General features: G+C 59.6%; 1 protein-coding gene across 8 annotated transcripts in view; it reads left to right on the forward strand.

Annotated features, from left to right (window-relative positions):
* Positions 1–11,842, forward strand: part of SPEG (striated muscle enriched protein kinase) — a 48,908-nt gene extending 37,066 nt beyond the window's left edge. For 6 of the 8 annotated variants that reach the window (XM_037849595.1, XM_037849589.1, XM_037849592.1 and 3 more), the window contains 12 exons: positions 232–2,212; positions 2,537–2,668; positions 5,164–5,280; positions 5,473–5,640; positions 5,736–5,858; positions 6,024–6,191; positions 6,327–6,945; positions 8,595–8,834; positions 8,917–9,140; positions 10,030–10,105; positions 10,380–10,529; positions 10,796–11,842. In XM_037849595.1, the coding sequence (XP_037705523.1) occupies positions 232–2,212; positions 2,537–2,668; positions 5,164–5,280; positions 5,473–5,640; positions 5,736–5,858; positions 6,024–6,191; positions 6,327–6,945; positions 8,595–8,834; positions 8,917–9,140; positions 10,030–10,105; positions 10,380–10,529; positions 10,796–10,988 (4,191 nt within the window). In that variant the 3' untranslated portion in view covers positions 10,989–11,842. The remainder of the gene's footprint in view (positions 1–231; positions 2,213–2,536; positions 2,669–5,163; positions 5,281–5,472; positions 5,641–5,735; positions 5,859–6,023; positions 6,192–6,326; positions 6,946–8,594; positions 8,835–8,916; positions 9,141–10,029; positions 10,106–10,379; positions 10,530–10,795) is intronic. The other 2 variants (XM_037849590.1, XM_037849591.1) reach the window with 1 other exon arrangement.
* The last annotated feature ends 2,102 nt before the right edge of the window (positions 11,843–13,944 follow it).

The raw sequence follows: 13,944 nt of genomic DNA on the forward strand, positions 1-13,944 counted from the left end.
CTGGTTCTCCAGCCGTCTCTCTCTAACCTGCCCTTTTCCTCTCATGTGCCCTTGCCTCCTGCTCATCCATCTTCTGGCTTCTGTTCTCTGAATTTCTGGCTTCCCCCTGTGCCCTAAACCGCTGCCTGCCTTAGGCCTTTCCCCCAGGACTACGTCTGAGCTAGGGTGGGCCTGGGTGGGTCAGTTCTGCCCTGGACACCTGCCAACCTGACTCTAGTGCTCTGTTTCCAGCGCTCCCAGATCAGTTACAAGTGCCACCTGGTGCTGCGCCCCATCCCTGAACTGCTGCGGGCCCCCCCAGAGCGGGTATGGGTGGCTGTGCCCCGGCGCCCACCCCCCAGCGGGGGGCTGTCGTCATCCTCGGACTCTGAAGAGGAAGAGCTGGAGGAGCTGCCCTCGGTGCCCCGTCCCCTGCAGCCCGAGTTCTCAGGCTCCCGAGTGTCCCTCACCGACATTCCCACTGAGGATGAGGTCCTAGGGACCCCTGAGGCTGGGGCTACCACTCTCATGGACTGGCAGAAGCAGGGAAGCGCTCTCTCTCAGGCCCAGGAGGCCCCCAGCCCTCAGGCCCTCCCCTCCCCAGGCCAGGAGCCCCCCAGCCCCCGGCGGGGTGAGCTCCGGAGGGGCAGCTCGGCTGAGAGCGCCCTGCCCCGGGCCGTGTCGCGGGAGCCGGGCCGGGGACTGTACAAGGCCGCGTCTGTGGAGCTGCCGCAGCGCAGGAGCCCCAGCCCGGGCGCCACCCGTCTGGCCCGGGGAGGCCTGGGTGAGGGTGAGTACGCCCAGAGGCTGCAGGCGCTGCGCCAGCGGCTGCTGCGGGGAGGCCCCGAGGATGGCAAAGTCAGCGGCCTCAGGGGCCCCCTGCTGGAGAGCCTGGGGGGCCGGGCGCGGGACCCCCGACTGGCGCGGGCCGCCTCCAGCGAGGCAGCGCCCCGCCACCAGCCCCCGCCTGAGACTCGGGGCCTGCAGAAGAGCAGCAGCTTCTCACAGGGTGAGGCAGAGCCCCGGGGCCGGCACCGCCGAGCTGGAGCACCCCTGGAGATCCCCGTGGCACGGCTCGGGGCCCGCAGGCTGCAGGAGTCTCCTTCCCTGTCTGCCCTCAGCGAGGCCCAGCCGTCCAGCCCTGCAAAGCCCACCGCCCCCAAGTCCAGTGTCCCCAAGCCCAGTGTCCCCAAGTCTGTGCAACGTCCTGCCACAATGCCCAGTGACTCCCTGCAGCCCTCGGCATCGCAGCCAGCCCTAGAGAAGGCCCCAGAGCCCATGCCGGAGCCGGTCCGCGCCCCCAAGCCTACAAAGCCCCCCGCGGCCCTGCAGACCCTCGCGCCACCCCTCACGCCCTATGCCCAAATCATTCAGTCGCTCCATATGCCGGGCCACGCCCAGGGTGTCCTGCAGGGCCCCGCGGCCCCTCCGCCAGAGCCCAAGCCCCACGCGGCTGTGTTCGCCAGGGTGGCCTCGCCCCCTCCCGGAGCCCCCGAGAAGTGCGCGCCTTCAGCCGGGGGTCCCCCGGCCCTGACCGAGAAAGCCCGGGTCCCCACGGTGCCCCCCAGGCCAGGCAGCAGTCTCAGCAGCAGCATCGAGAACCTGGAGTCGGAAGCGGTGTTCGAGGCCAAGTTCAAGCGCAGCCGCGAGTCGCCCCTGTCGCGGGGGCTGCGGATGCTGAGCCGCTCGCGCTCGGAGGAGCGCGGCCCCTTCCGCGGGGCCGAGGAGGAGGACGGCATATACCGGCCCAGCCCGGCGGGGACCCCGCTGGAGGTGGTGCGACGGCCGGAGCGCTCCCGCTCGGTGCAGGACCTCAGGGCGGCCGGGGAGCCGGGCTTCGTCCGCCGCCTCTCGCTGTCGTTATCGCAACGGCTGCGGCGGACCCCCCCAGCTCAGCGCCACCCAGCCTGGGAGGCCCGTGGCGGGGACGGGGAGAGCTCGGAGGGCGGCAGCTCGGCGCGGGGCTCCCCGGTGCTGGCGGTGCGCAGGCGGCTCAGCTCCACGCTGGAGCGGCTGTCGAGCCGGTTGCAGCGCAGCGGCAGCAGCGAGGACTCGGGGGGCGCGTCGGGCCGCAGCACTCCCCTGTTCGGACGGCTGCGTAGGGCCACGTCGGAGGGCGAGAGCCTGCGGCGCCTCGGTCTCCCGCACAACCAGCTGGCCGCCCAGGCCGGTGCCACTACCCCTTCGGCGGAGTCCCTGGGCTCCGAGGCCAGCGCCACGTCGGGCTCCTCGGGTGAGGAGGCATAGGGGCAGGGTGGGGGGTGGAGTCCTAATGTGGATGGGGTGGGTTGCAGGGCTGGGATGACAAGTGCAGAGCGGGAAAGTGGCTGGGGAGGAGGAGAGGGCCGGGCACATGCTGTCAGAAAGGCTTAAGACATGCTGGCCGCCTGCTGGAGGGGAGGGAGGCAGAGGGGCCACGACTGGGATGGGATGGGAGCAGGTCAGGGGGCTAGCTGTTTTTTTCTACTCCTCAGCCTTCTCCTCTTGGAGGGCTGCAGGGAGGGGACAGCTTTGTGGTGCTGGCTGGGCAAGTGCTCACCGGCCTGGGCCTTTGCAGCTCCAGGGGAAAGCCGAAGCCGGCTCCGCTGGGGCTTCTCTCGGCTGCGGAAGGACAAGGGCTTGTCACAGCCAAACCTCTCTGCCAGCGTCCAGGAGGACTTGGGTCACCAGTATGTGCGCAGTGAGTCAGGTAATAGCAGCCAGTGGAGGGAGTACCTCCCAGTCCCTGCCCCTTTCCCCATTCACACACACATGCACCCCACCCCAGGAGGGGGGTGAGAAGTATCTGGTCAGGGAGGGGTCACAGCTGGGTGGGAGATGGACCACCTCAAAGAGCCTGGGCAGCAGTGAAGGGGCCTGGAGTCAGGTCAAAACAGTAGCAGCAGCTACTGTTTCTTTAGCAATGCCAAGTGTTGTGTTAGACATTTTGCAAGTGTTCTCCCTTTCAGCCCTCCTACATTGTTTAGGAATGATTATCGCCCACCCCATTTTACAGGTGCAGAAACTGAAGCTAGGTAGCTTGCCCAAGTTGCAGAGCTAGTAAGTGGAGCAGCCAGAGAGTTGAACCATGTGACCTTCTGTGGCCTTTCTGTGGCTGGCCTCCTCCCTGGTGGGAGACCCTAGAAGGCCTCAGGATATTGCTCTCCTGCCCTCATACACCTCCTTAAATGTGTGTCGGCCTGAGGGTGCACCCAAAGACCTGCACTTTCTTCCCCAGGCTAGAGGCCCCACCCTGGATTGTGTCTCCAATTCTCAGTTTCTCCACAGCCTGAAACCCCCAACTGCCCCTCCCTGTCCCCTCCTCTGCAAACAGAAGGCTCTTCTGTGTGGAAAAGCAGCTTCCAGGGCTCTCGGTGGGGGGTGGGGGTACTTGGGGCCTTCCCTGGCTGGTTTCTCTGCCCCAGTGTCCTGGGCCTGCAGGGAAGGAAGCATTGTCCACCTGGAGTGACTCCGGTCCCCCAACTGAAAAACCTCATTGTTCAAGGGCTTTGCGGGGCCAGGTTTTCCAGACTGGCACAGAGGAAAGGACCAGGCCCCCCAAGCCAGGTGTGGGAGGGATCTTTAGAAGTCTCCAGTTCTAACCTTTCCAGATTCCTGGTTAAAGTCCTCCAAACAGTTCTAGCCTAGCCTTGGCTGGGCCTGAAGGGACAGTGTCCAGCCTTGGCCAGGGGAACTGGGGCCTCACGAGAGGCAGAGAAGCATGGGGCTGGAGTGAGGGAAGAGGAGGAGGGGAGGCCAGCTGGAGAGGGAGGGGTGAGAGAAGGAGGGGGAAAGAGAGAGAAGCCAGGCTAGAGGCCTGGGGACAGCTGATCCCTTCCCACCTGGGGCCCCCTCCCTCCCCATTTTGCTTGTGCAGCTGATTTCCCGCCAAGGCGTGTCCCCTTACCTCATCCTCTCCTGGCTCCCTGAAGGAGGAAAGCTGTTCCACTTTACCAAGTAGATCTGGTCCTGGGGAAATGGGGGTGGAAGGTGTGGGGGGTGGAAGGTGTGGGGACTGGGGGTGGTATCTGACAGAGCTGGGCTGGGGTCACCTTTCACCTTTCTTCTTCAACTCCCTCTTTCCCCCCTACCCAGTGCTCTCACTTGGTCTAGGGGCACCATTGATAAAACTATGTCCAGGTTATATTTTTGGGGTGTCAGTGTGGGACCTGTCTTTGGGGGTGCTGGGGCACAGTGGAAAGTGGGGGCCAGTCTGCTGTCCCGATGGTCCACCCCTGCTGGACATTTCTGTCCTGCCCAGCTCATCCCCAGCACTGGCACCAGATGCAGATTTTTCTGGAGGGACATTCCCAGGAGCATGAGCTCAAATCCTCATGGGACTAGGTAGCCACAGGCTGGCCGTGCTGGAGCAGAGACCCCGGCCCCATCCTCAGCCCCAGCAGGGGCACACTCACCAGCCAGCTGTGCCTGCGGCTGCTGTTTTGCTGAAGCGGCCCCTTTCTCGGGGGCTCTGTGCCTGGCTTCTCTCCTGGGCATATTAACAAGATGGCCTATAAATGGGATGAATAATAATAATCACGATAAAGACTAACATTTACAAGCACTTATTACCCATCAGACACATGCTAAGCACTTCACATCCCTCTTTTAATTCTACCAACAATGGTTTGAAGAAGGTCCAGGACCCTCTCCCCCTGATTCCAGGTGGGAAAGAGGGGCAGGGAGGCCGACGCACTTCCGAGGTCTGCCGAGGTCTGCTTTTGAGACTGCCTATCGTGGAGGCAGTCCACGTTCAATCCCGTGTCAGCTCAAGCCACTGGCTCCTCTCGCTCCTTGCACTTGCCCCAGAGAGAATGGGTATTGCAGGGAGTGGGTATAACCATTATCGTTTTTCAATATTTATTTGTTTTCATTTTATTTCACAAATGCTCATAGAGCACTCACATAGTGCCAGGCCCTGCTCTAAGCGGTTTACAGACATGTAAGGCAGGCACTGAGCATCTCCCATAGTCAGTGGAAGGAACAGAGAGCTCACACACAGTGAGGGCCCTGGGAAAGCCATGCAGGCCCCAAATGAAATGCTCTGTGCAAAGTGGGGTTCCATATGCCACATCCCACTGGGGAGAGGCAGCCATCCCCCCTGCTCCCTGCCAGCAGTGCTGGCCCTGCACGCGTCCTCCCCCCACTCAGCAGTGAGTGGCCTGGGGCCCCCACAGACCACTGGCCTCCCTGCTCTCATTCCAGACTTCCCCCCAGTCTTCCACATCAAACTCAAGGACCAGGTGCTGCTGGAGGGGGAGGCGGCCACGCTGCTCTGCCTGCCAGCGGCCTGCCCTGCGCCCCACATCTCCTGGATGAAAGGTAAAGCTCTCGGGGCACCTGAGATCACTCCGCCAGGCAGAGACAGGGCAGGGGGGCTGGTGTGAGCTGGCAGCTGCAGGCTACAGGGATGGGGTGGGCAGGGCTCAGGGGACACTCACGAGGTGGAGCCTGCATGAGGAACATGAGTGCTGCTGCAGTCTGCAAGTTCTCCTGCTCCTCCCTGCCCCCCAGACAAGCGGTCCCTGCGGTCAGAGCCCTCAGTGGTCATTGTATCCTGCAAAGATGGACGGCAGCTGCTGAGCATCCCCCGGGTCGGCAAACGGCACACTGGGCTCTATGAGTGCTCAGCCACCAACGCCCTCGGCAGCATCACCAGCTCCTGTACCGTGGCTGTGGCCCGTGAGCTTGGGAAAGGGACTTGGGGTGGGGGTGGGAGGGCGATGGACCCCAAGCTGGGGCTTATGTGCTCACTGGGACTCTCCTGCTCTTGCCAGGCATCCCAGGGAAGCTTGCCCCTCCTGAGATACCCCAGACGTACCAGGACACAGCGCTGGTGCTATGGAAGCCGGGAGACAGCCGGGCACCTTGCACATACACACTGGAGCAACGGGTGGATGGTGAGGGCCAGGGGCCTGGGTGGGACGGGAGAGGACAATGGCAGGTGGAAGGGGGAGACCAGTGCCCACACAAGGCAGAGGCCCCCGCCCTGGGCTCCTTGGATAGCACTGGGAGCTGGGGCCACCCCTTCTGTGGCCTCAGCCCCTCCCCCATGCTGCCTGCAGGGGAGTCTGCCTGGCACCCTGTGAGCTCGGGCATCCCTGACTGTTACTACAACGTGACCCACCTGCCAGTCGGTGCGACTGTGAGGTTCCGTGTGGCCTGTGCTAACCGTGCAGGGCAGGGACCCTTCAGCAACCCTTCTGAGAAGGTCCTCGTCAGGGGCACTCAAGGTCAGTGGGATTGGGGGGACTGAGAGAAGAGAAGGCGACCCTGAGCCCAGGATCCGCCCCTTCTCTGGAGCACCACTCTTTTGCCCCCCGCACCCCGCACTGGGCACAATGGTGATTTTCCTTCTCTCCATTTAGATCCCTCAGCCCTACTGTCTGCTGCTCTCCAAGATGTCCCTGTTACCTCAGGGCCAGCCAGGGCCCCGCCTCCTGACTCTCCTACCTCACTGGCCCCACCCCCAACCCCGCCTCCAGCTCCTGCTCCCCCAGCCCCACACTCAGCCGCTGTCAGACCCTCATCTCCCCCAGCAACCCCCAGCCAGGCCTTGTCCTCACTCAAGGCTGCGGGTCCACCACCCCAGACACCCCCCCGAAAGCACAGGGGCCTGCTGGCTGTCCAGCAAGCAGAGCCCACCCCACCCAATTCCCAGATCCCCCCAAGTGAGCCCAAGTCTTCCGTCCCTGACACTGGGACCCCGACCCCAGCCTCCACCCCTCACGAGGCTAAGCCAACATCTTCCCCTACTCCCCTGTATATGGTGACTTCCTTTGTGTCTGCACCACCTGCCCCTGAGCCCCCCGCCCCTGAGCCCCCTCCTGAGCCCACCAAGGTGACTGTGCGGAGCCTCAGCCCAACCAAGAAGGGGGTTGGCTCCCCTGGGGGTGGCCCCCCCAGCTCTCCTGGGCCAGAGGGCACCACGCTTCTTCGACAGGGCCCCCCTCAGAAACCCTACACCTTCCTGGAGGAGAAGGCCAGGCAAGCTGTGTGGGGAAGGGGAGAGGGTCGGCGTGGGGCGGGGTAGAGTATAGGAAGCACTGGGGAGACTGTTTTGGATTCTAGAGAAGCGGACTGTGCTGGCCAGGCACGGGGGAGTCCTTAGAGCACCAGCGAGTAACTTCCTCTGTGCCAGGCCCTGTACCAGGCTCTGTAGCCATCTGCTCTCACCAAGTTTTTTTATTTCATGTATTATTTTGAAATAGTTTCAAACTTACAGGACAGTTGAAAAAAATAACACAAAAACCAATACACAGAGCCCCAATGTGTTCCCTACCACATTCCCAGATCCCATATTTACCAACTTTTAACATTTTGCCACCTTTGTTATTTCATTCTGTCTAACTGTCCATCTATACATCCATCCATCCATCCATTCATCCTTCTAGTTTCTAAACATTTGAGAGTAAGTTGCACACATCATGCTCCTTGAATACTTAACTATGTAAATTTCCTAAGAGCAAGGATATTCATTTATATAACCTCATTTAGAACAGTTATCAACTTCAAGCAATTTAACACTGATATAAAACTTAAAGTCTATATTCCATTTCTTTCAGTTGCCTCAGTAATGTCCTTTTGGGTGTTTTCTCCTCCATTGTAAGATCCAGTCCAGGATCGTGTACTGCATTTAATTGCCAGTGTCTCTTTCATTTCTCTCTCTTTTTAATTGTGGAAACAGATATACAATGTAGACTTTCCCATCTCACCCACTCCCAAGCTTTCAATTCAGTAGGATTCATCACATTCACAGTGTTGTGCTACCTCCACCACCATGCATTAATAAAACTTTCTCATCAACCCAAATCAAAATCCTGCACCCACTATGCATTAACTCCCCTTTCCCCCTCCCCCACCCCTGGCAACCTGCACTCTACTTTCCATGCAAATATGAATTTGCATATTTTAGTTATTTATTATAAGTGAGATCATTAGATAGCTGTCTTTGGGTCTGGCTTATTCTACTCAACAGGATGTCTTCAAGGTTGTAGCATGTATCAGAACTCCATTCCTTTTTACAGCAGAATTGTGTTCTACTATGGATAGACCTCATTTTGTTTATCCGTTCTTCTGTTGATGGACACTTGAGTTGCCTCCACCTGTTGGCTATTGTGAATAATGCTGCTATGGACATGGGTGCACAAATATCTGTTCAAGTCTCTGCTTTTAATTCTTTTGGGTATATACCAAGAAGTGGGATTGCTGGGTCATATGGCAATTCTATGTTTAACTTTTTGAGGGACTTCCAAGCTATTTTCCACAGAGGCTGCACCATTTCACATTTCTGCCACTTATTATTATTATTTTAAATAGTAACCGTTCTAGTGGGTGAGCGGTTGGTTTCATTTACTGTCAACAACAGCTGCGAAAGGGAGTCACGGCATTAATACCTTCTCCCACTGACAAATGGGAAAGCTGAAGTTAGAGAGGTCAGGGGACTTGCCTAAGGTTTAGGGCCAGTGAGTAGCAGAGCTAGGATTTGAACCCAGGTTTCTAGGATTCCCCTCCAGAACCCTAAAAAAAAGCACTGCATTCTCACCCCGGGGGTTCCCTGCTTCCCCCTTTGGCTTTCCTAATGGAGGTGTCCCTCCTCTCCTCTGAGCCTCTGGTGTCCCCCCCCCAACACATAGGGGCCGATTTGGAGTAGTGCGAGCTTGCCGGGAGAACGCCACGGGTCGCACATTTGTGGCCAAGATCGTGCCCTATGCAGCTGAGGGCAAGCGGCGGGTCTTGCAGGAGTACGAAGTGCTGCGGACACTGCACCACGAGCGGCTCATGGCTCTGCACGAGGCCTACATCACCCCACGTTACCTTGTGCTCATCGCTGAGAGCTGCGGCAACCGGGAACTCCTCTGTGGCCTCAGCGACAGGTAGCTGGGCCATCCCAGGGGGGCAGGACCTGTGGGGCAGGGCTGGGATACCACCTGCTTCCCCACCTCAACCCCCCGGCAGGTTTCGGTACTCGGAGGACGACGTGGCCACCTACGTGGTGCAGCTGCTGCAAGGCCTGGACTACCTCCATGGCCGCCATGTGCTGCACTTGGACATCAAGCCGGACAACCTGCTTTTGGCACCCGACAATGCCCTCAAGATCGTGGACTTCGGCAGTGCCCAGCCCTACAACCCCCAGGCCCTGCGGCCCCTTGGCCACCGCACGGGCACGCTGGAGTTCATGGGTGAGGGGCCAGGCTGCCAGCCAGGGTGGGAGGTTGGGGTGCTGCCAGGGGTGCAGCAGCCAGGGCTTACCCCAGTTCACCCCTACACATGCCTAGGATGGGTCTCATTCAGCCATGTATTGAGTGCTTACTGCATGCCAAGCAACGGACAAAGTCCTTCATGTGGATTTAAAAAATGTGATCTTTACAATAGCTCTGGACATTGGCATAATATTAAACCCTTTTGCAGATGAAGCAACAGAGGCACCAAAAGTTCAGTATGTTGTCCAACATCAGACAACTATAAGTGGTAGAACTAGAATTTGATAAAGCTGGAAAGACAGGGAGAATCAATTATTATTTTATATAAATAAGGAAAGAGCCACCATTTAGCCACCTGCTGAGTGCCCAGGGCTTTACGTTCACTGTCTCCCTCCTTTAGAGCTATTCTGCAGGCCATGCTTCATGGATGAGGAGATGTGGAGCCAGAGAGATTTAGTAAATTGCCCAGTGTCCTGTGGCTAGGAAGGCACAGGCCTGGGACTAGAACCAGGCAGGCTGATTTCAAAGGCTCTGAATCTTGGTGTTGGCCATACTCTTTGCCAGTGGGCATCCTACCTCGGGGCTGATCTGAGGGAACTACTGACCCCAGTTCTTAGCTCCTCTGGAGTTCTGGGGACTCTCACTCTTCGGTGCCTAAGTTGAACCCTCACGTTCCCCACATCTTCCCTGGGGCCACCCCCACTCCTGTCCTGTCCGCTGGCTTCCAGGGCCTGGTGCCCTGGTTGCAACCAGGGTCTGGCGACCTGGGCGTTGTTCTGTTCCCCTGGACCCCAGGGGCCTCCCCCCGCCTCTCCCCTCTCCCCTGCCACCAAGAAGCTGGGTCAGCCTGGCCTCTGTCTCCTGTCAGCTCCTGAGATGGTGAAGGGGGATCCCATCGGCTCGGCCACGGACATCTGGGGAGCGGGTGTGCTCACCTACATCATGTGAGTGCCCCCCAGGCCCTGCCCCGCCCTCTCCTCCCATGCCATGGGCTCCAGGACTCGCCTACTGTCTACCTCACCCCCTGCCTCCCTAATACACGCACACACACGCATGCGTGCACACACACACACAGCTCAGGCCTCCCTGGACATCCAGGCACAGGGCAGCACCACTGGGTACTGTGGCCCTCAGAACCTCCACACTAATGTCCCCCAGGGCCTGGGTGGGCACTGAGCCCCAGTCCAAGTGTGTCACCTGAACTGTCTCCCACAACAGGCTCAGTGGACGCTCCCCGTTCTATGAGCTAGAGCCCCAGGAAACGGAGGCTCGGATTGTGGGGGGCCGCTTTGATGCCTTCCAGCTGTACCCTAATACCTCCCAGAGCGCCACCCTCTTCCTGCGAAAGGTCCTCTCAGTGCATCCCTGGTGAGCAGACCCCACACCTGCCAAGCCCCCCAGCGTTACCTGCCCCAGCCCAACCCATGCCAAAGACCCTGCCCCTGCTCACTCCCCATGGTTGGACAGCCTCCATTTGCCTGCAACAGCCCCATGAGATAGGCAGAATCGCAGCCCCCAATCCAGAGATGGGGAAACTGAGCCTCAGAGTTGCCCGAGGTCACTCGCTGGGGGGTGGGTCCAGGACTGGGGTGCGGGTCTGTGGGTGGGCTCACGGTCCCGGCCGGGCCTGGCAGGAGCCGGCCCTCCGTGCAGGACTGCCTGGCCCACCCGTGGCTGCAGGACGCCTACCTGATGAAGCTGCGCCGCCAGACGCTCACCTTCACCACGAACCGGCTCAAGGAATTCCTGGGTGAGCAGCGGCGCCGCCGGGCTGAGGCCGCCACCCGCCACAAGGTGCTGCTCCGCTCCTACCCCGGCAGCCCATAGTGGCACCGGCCGCGGCCCGGCCTCGGGCTTCCACTCGGGTTCCCACGGACACCGCGGGACATTCCAGGGCCCGCGCTGAGCCGGGTGGGCCCGGGGCTTTGGACACCACCAGCAGCAACATCCGGCCGGGCTATTACCTCACGGACTTGCGGACCTGCGGGGACAGAGGCCACGGGCCACCCCCGGCCAGAGCTGGAGACCCCTTGGCCAGGCTGGGCGGGAGTGGAAGCAGGAAGAAGGACAAGAAGGGAATAGAGAAGTGAAAAGGGAAAGAAGCAGAGAGATGGGGAGGAGGCAACTCTGCGAAGGTCCTGGGGGGCCGGAGGGACAGTGTAGCTGGGGAGAGAACCAAGGACGGTGTGAGTGGCTGGAGAGGCAGAAGAGGGGCCTAGGGTGTCAGGGCAGTGGGCTGGGAGTGGGTGTCAGTTGCAGCAAGGATGGGACATGGAGACAGCACCAGGGAGCCAGAACCAGGATGCCAGAGAGGGCAGCGAGGTAGGGGAGGGAGAGGAGAGGGGATGCAGGTGGGCTGGGGCCTGCCAGCTGCCCGCAAGCCAGAAGGAGAAGGCTGCAGGGCTGGAGGCTGGAGGTGAGCAGTCACTGGAGCCTTTGTTCTCCTCCTGTCCCAGGGAACTCACCTCTGGGTCAGGGGCCCTCTGAGCTGGCCTGAGGATGTCCCCGCCACCCCCTTCATGGCCTTCGTCCTTCTTCCCACTCATATTTATTTATTTATTGACTTAGGAAGTTTCCCCTTCCATCTAATCCCTATTGCCCGTGTTGTCCTGACCATCCCCTGCCATCTAGCTGCCTGTGCAGCTGTCTGTCTGTCTGTCACAAGGAAAATAAAAACGGCAAGCAGCAGGACCTCTGTGTGGTTTGTGGGGAGGGATGGCTTGAGGGAGGGAGGCAGTGAGTCCTGGGACAGGGGCATCTCAGCCTTTTATGGACTTGTGAAAGCTGAGAACCCCTCACCATATACCTTTTGCAGTTTCTGGAATCCTGGCAGGACTATGAATAGCACCCCCAACCCTCCAACCAGACTCTGGTAGCTTCACCTCTTCTCACATGTCCCCTCATCACAGTTTGGGGGATGCTGGGCTTCAGAATGAACCAGGCCCAAACCCAGTCCTGGTCCTGACCCCCAGAGCAGAGTGGGGTTCATCATGATCACTGGAGAGAGCAGGTGGTGTGAAGGGCTGCAGGAAGAAGGAGGGTGGCCCAAGCCCCACCTGTTGTGTCTTAGCACACCATCAGAGCCCACCTGAGCACCAGCTGCACAGGGCAGCTGTGAGAGTATTCCGATCGGCATGTCCACCGTGAGGGGGCCACAGACCAACATTTTCCTAGGGCTGAGGGATCCATCAGCCTGGAGCTTCTCTGTCCCCATGGCAAGCTAGAGGGTCTGTTGGGTGCCAAGGCATCCTGGTTCCAGCTGCTCCCCTGTGGTGTCACAAAATGGTCACTGGATCCTAGAGTTGGGCTGCCCTGCCTTGCCCTGCAGAGGGTCTAATTGGAGTGGTGGTGGTGGGGGGGGTGAGAATCAGACCACCCTCTACCCAGAGGGACTGCCCCCCTCCCCACATCTTGAAAACTCTGTGCTTGGTAAAGGGAGAGGAACAAAACCTCCAGCCATGAGCAGAGAGAGCTGGTGTTGGTTGTGTTGCTGATTGAGGTTGAGGTTCCCTTGGCTCCAGCTCAAGCAACCCCTGGTCCAGCCCAGCATAGCCCAGCTTCCCTGGCTTCTCAGGACACCAGGGAAGGGGCAAGCTCCATCATTGTAAAATAACAGGATGTTAAAGCCAGCTGGAAGGGACCAGAGGGATGCCTTGCCCACCTGTCAGTTTCACGATGAAGATACATAGTTTGTGAGAATCTCCAATCCCCTACTCACTGCAACTGTTTCCACATAAAAATGAGTTGCCTGAACTCATATCTTGATAAATGGTAGAAGTCCTCTCCTGTCCCCCCTCTGATCTTGAGCTCCCTTCCCATCTCCATTGGAAATGGCATGTGAACTGCTTGTTCAAAATGTGGAGGAGCCAAGGTAATTTATGTCAGCAGAGCTGTGTCAAAATTGCTCTGATCAAAAGGTGGCAGTGCTCCAACTTGGGCAGGCTGTTACCATGAATGGCAGACGGGCTTCCAGGCAAGCCCGGGAGGGGTTCACCGTACCCCTTTACCCCAGGGGGTGTGATGCCCCATGCACCAGTTTATGCTCCAGTTTGGGTGGACCTAGAGTTGGGAAGTCAGTAGGAGCAGGTGACAAGGGACAGTGCAGCCCAGCCAGAACTCCTCCATATTACAGCCAGGGTGGGTGAAGGGAGATGGGGGTGGGATGGGGTGGGATGGGGTGGCCGCCCTGATCTCAAAAATCCTTCCCTCCCCTCTCGGTTTAACTCAGTTGACCGCCAGGGGGCACAGTCTGGAGATGACAACTATGCCCTCGGGGGCGGGGGAAGGAGTAAGGAGCTTCTTGATTGGCCCTGACAACCACAGGGCCCTCCCGTGATTGGCTGTAGGGACCGAGAAGTCCGCGGCTTCATTCAGGGACACCCCGACAAACACTCGTGTCCCCTTAACCGCTGGTGTCCCGAAGAAGGCATGTTGCCCGACTGTTTTAGGAGATTGACCTGAGTGTAAAGCTGCCCCAGAAGTAAGCTGGAGCTCCTGTCAGCTAGGTGCCGTGTCTGGCCCTCCCGAGAGCCGGATGGATGGAAACCCCTGCCCTGGGAGGAGATGGGGCCGCGTCCAGTTGTCCAGCTGTCCGGGCGCTGACGCGCCGTGCACTCCAGAGCCGCTCGGGTTTCCCCCCTGGGTCTGCCGCAGCGGCTGAGCCAGCATCCCAAGCGTCCTCGGGCTAAATAAGGAGCACGCTTGGGTCAGGGGGCGGGGGCTGGGGTCCCGGGGGGCCTTGGGGCGACCACGCCAAACAAGGCAAGGAGGGTAGAGATGTATA

The sequence above is a fragment of the Choloepus didactylus genome, chromosome 9 (assembly GCF_015220235.1).
Source record: "Choloepus didactylus isolate mChoDid1 chromosome 9, mChoDid1.pri, whole genome shotgun sequence".
Lineage (NCBI taxonomy): Eukaryota > Metazoa > Chordata > Mammalia > Pilosa > Megalonychidae > Choloepus > Choloepus didactylus.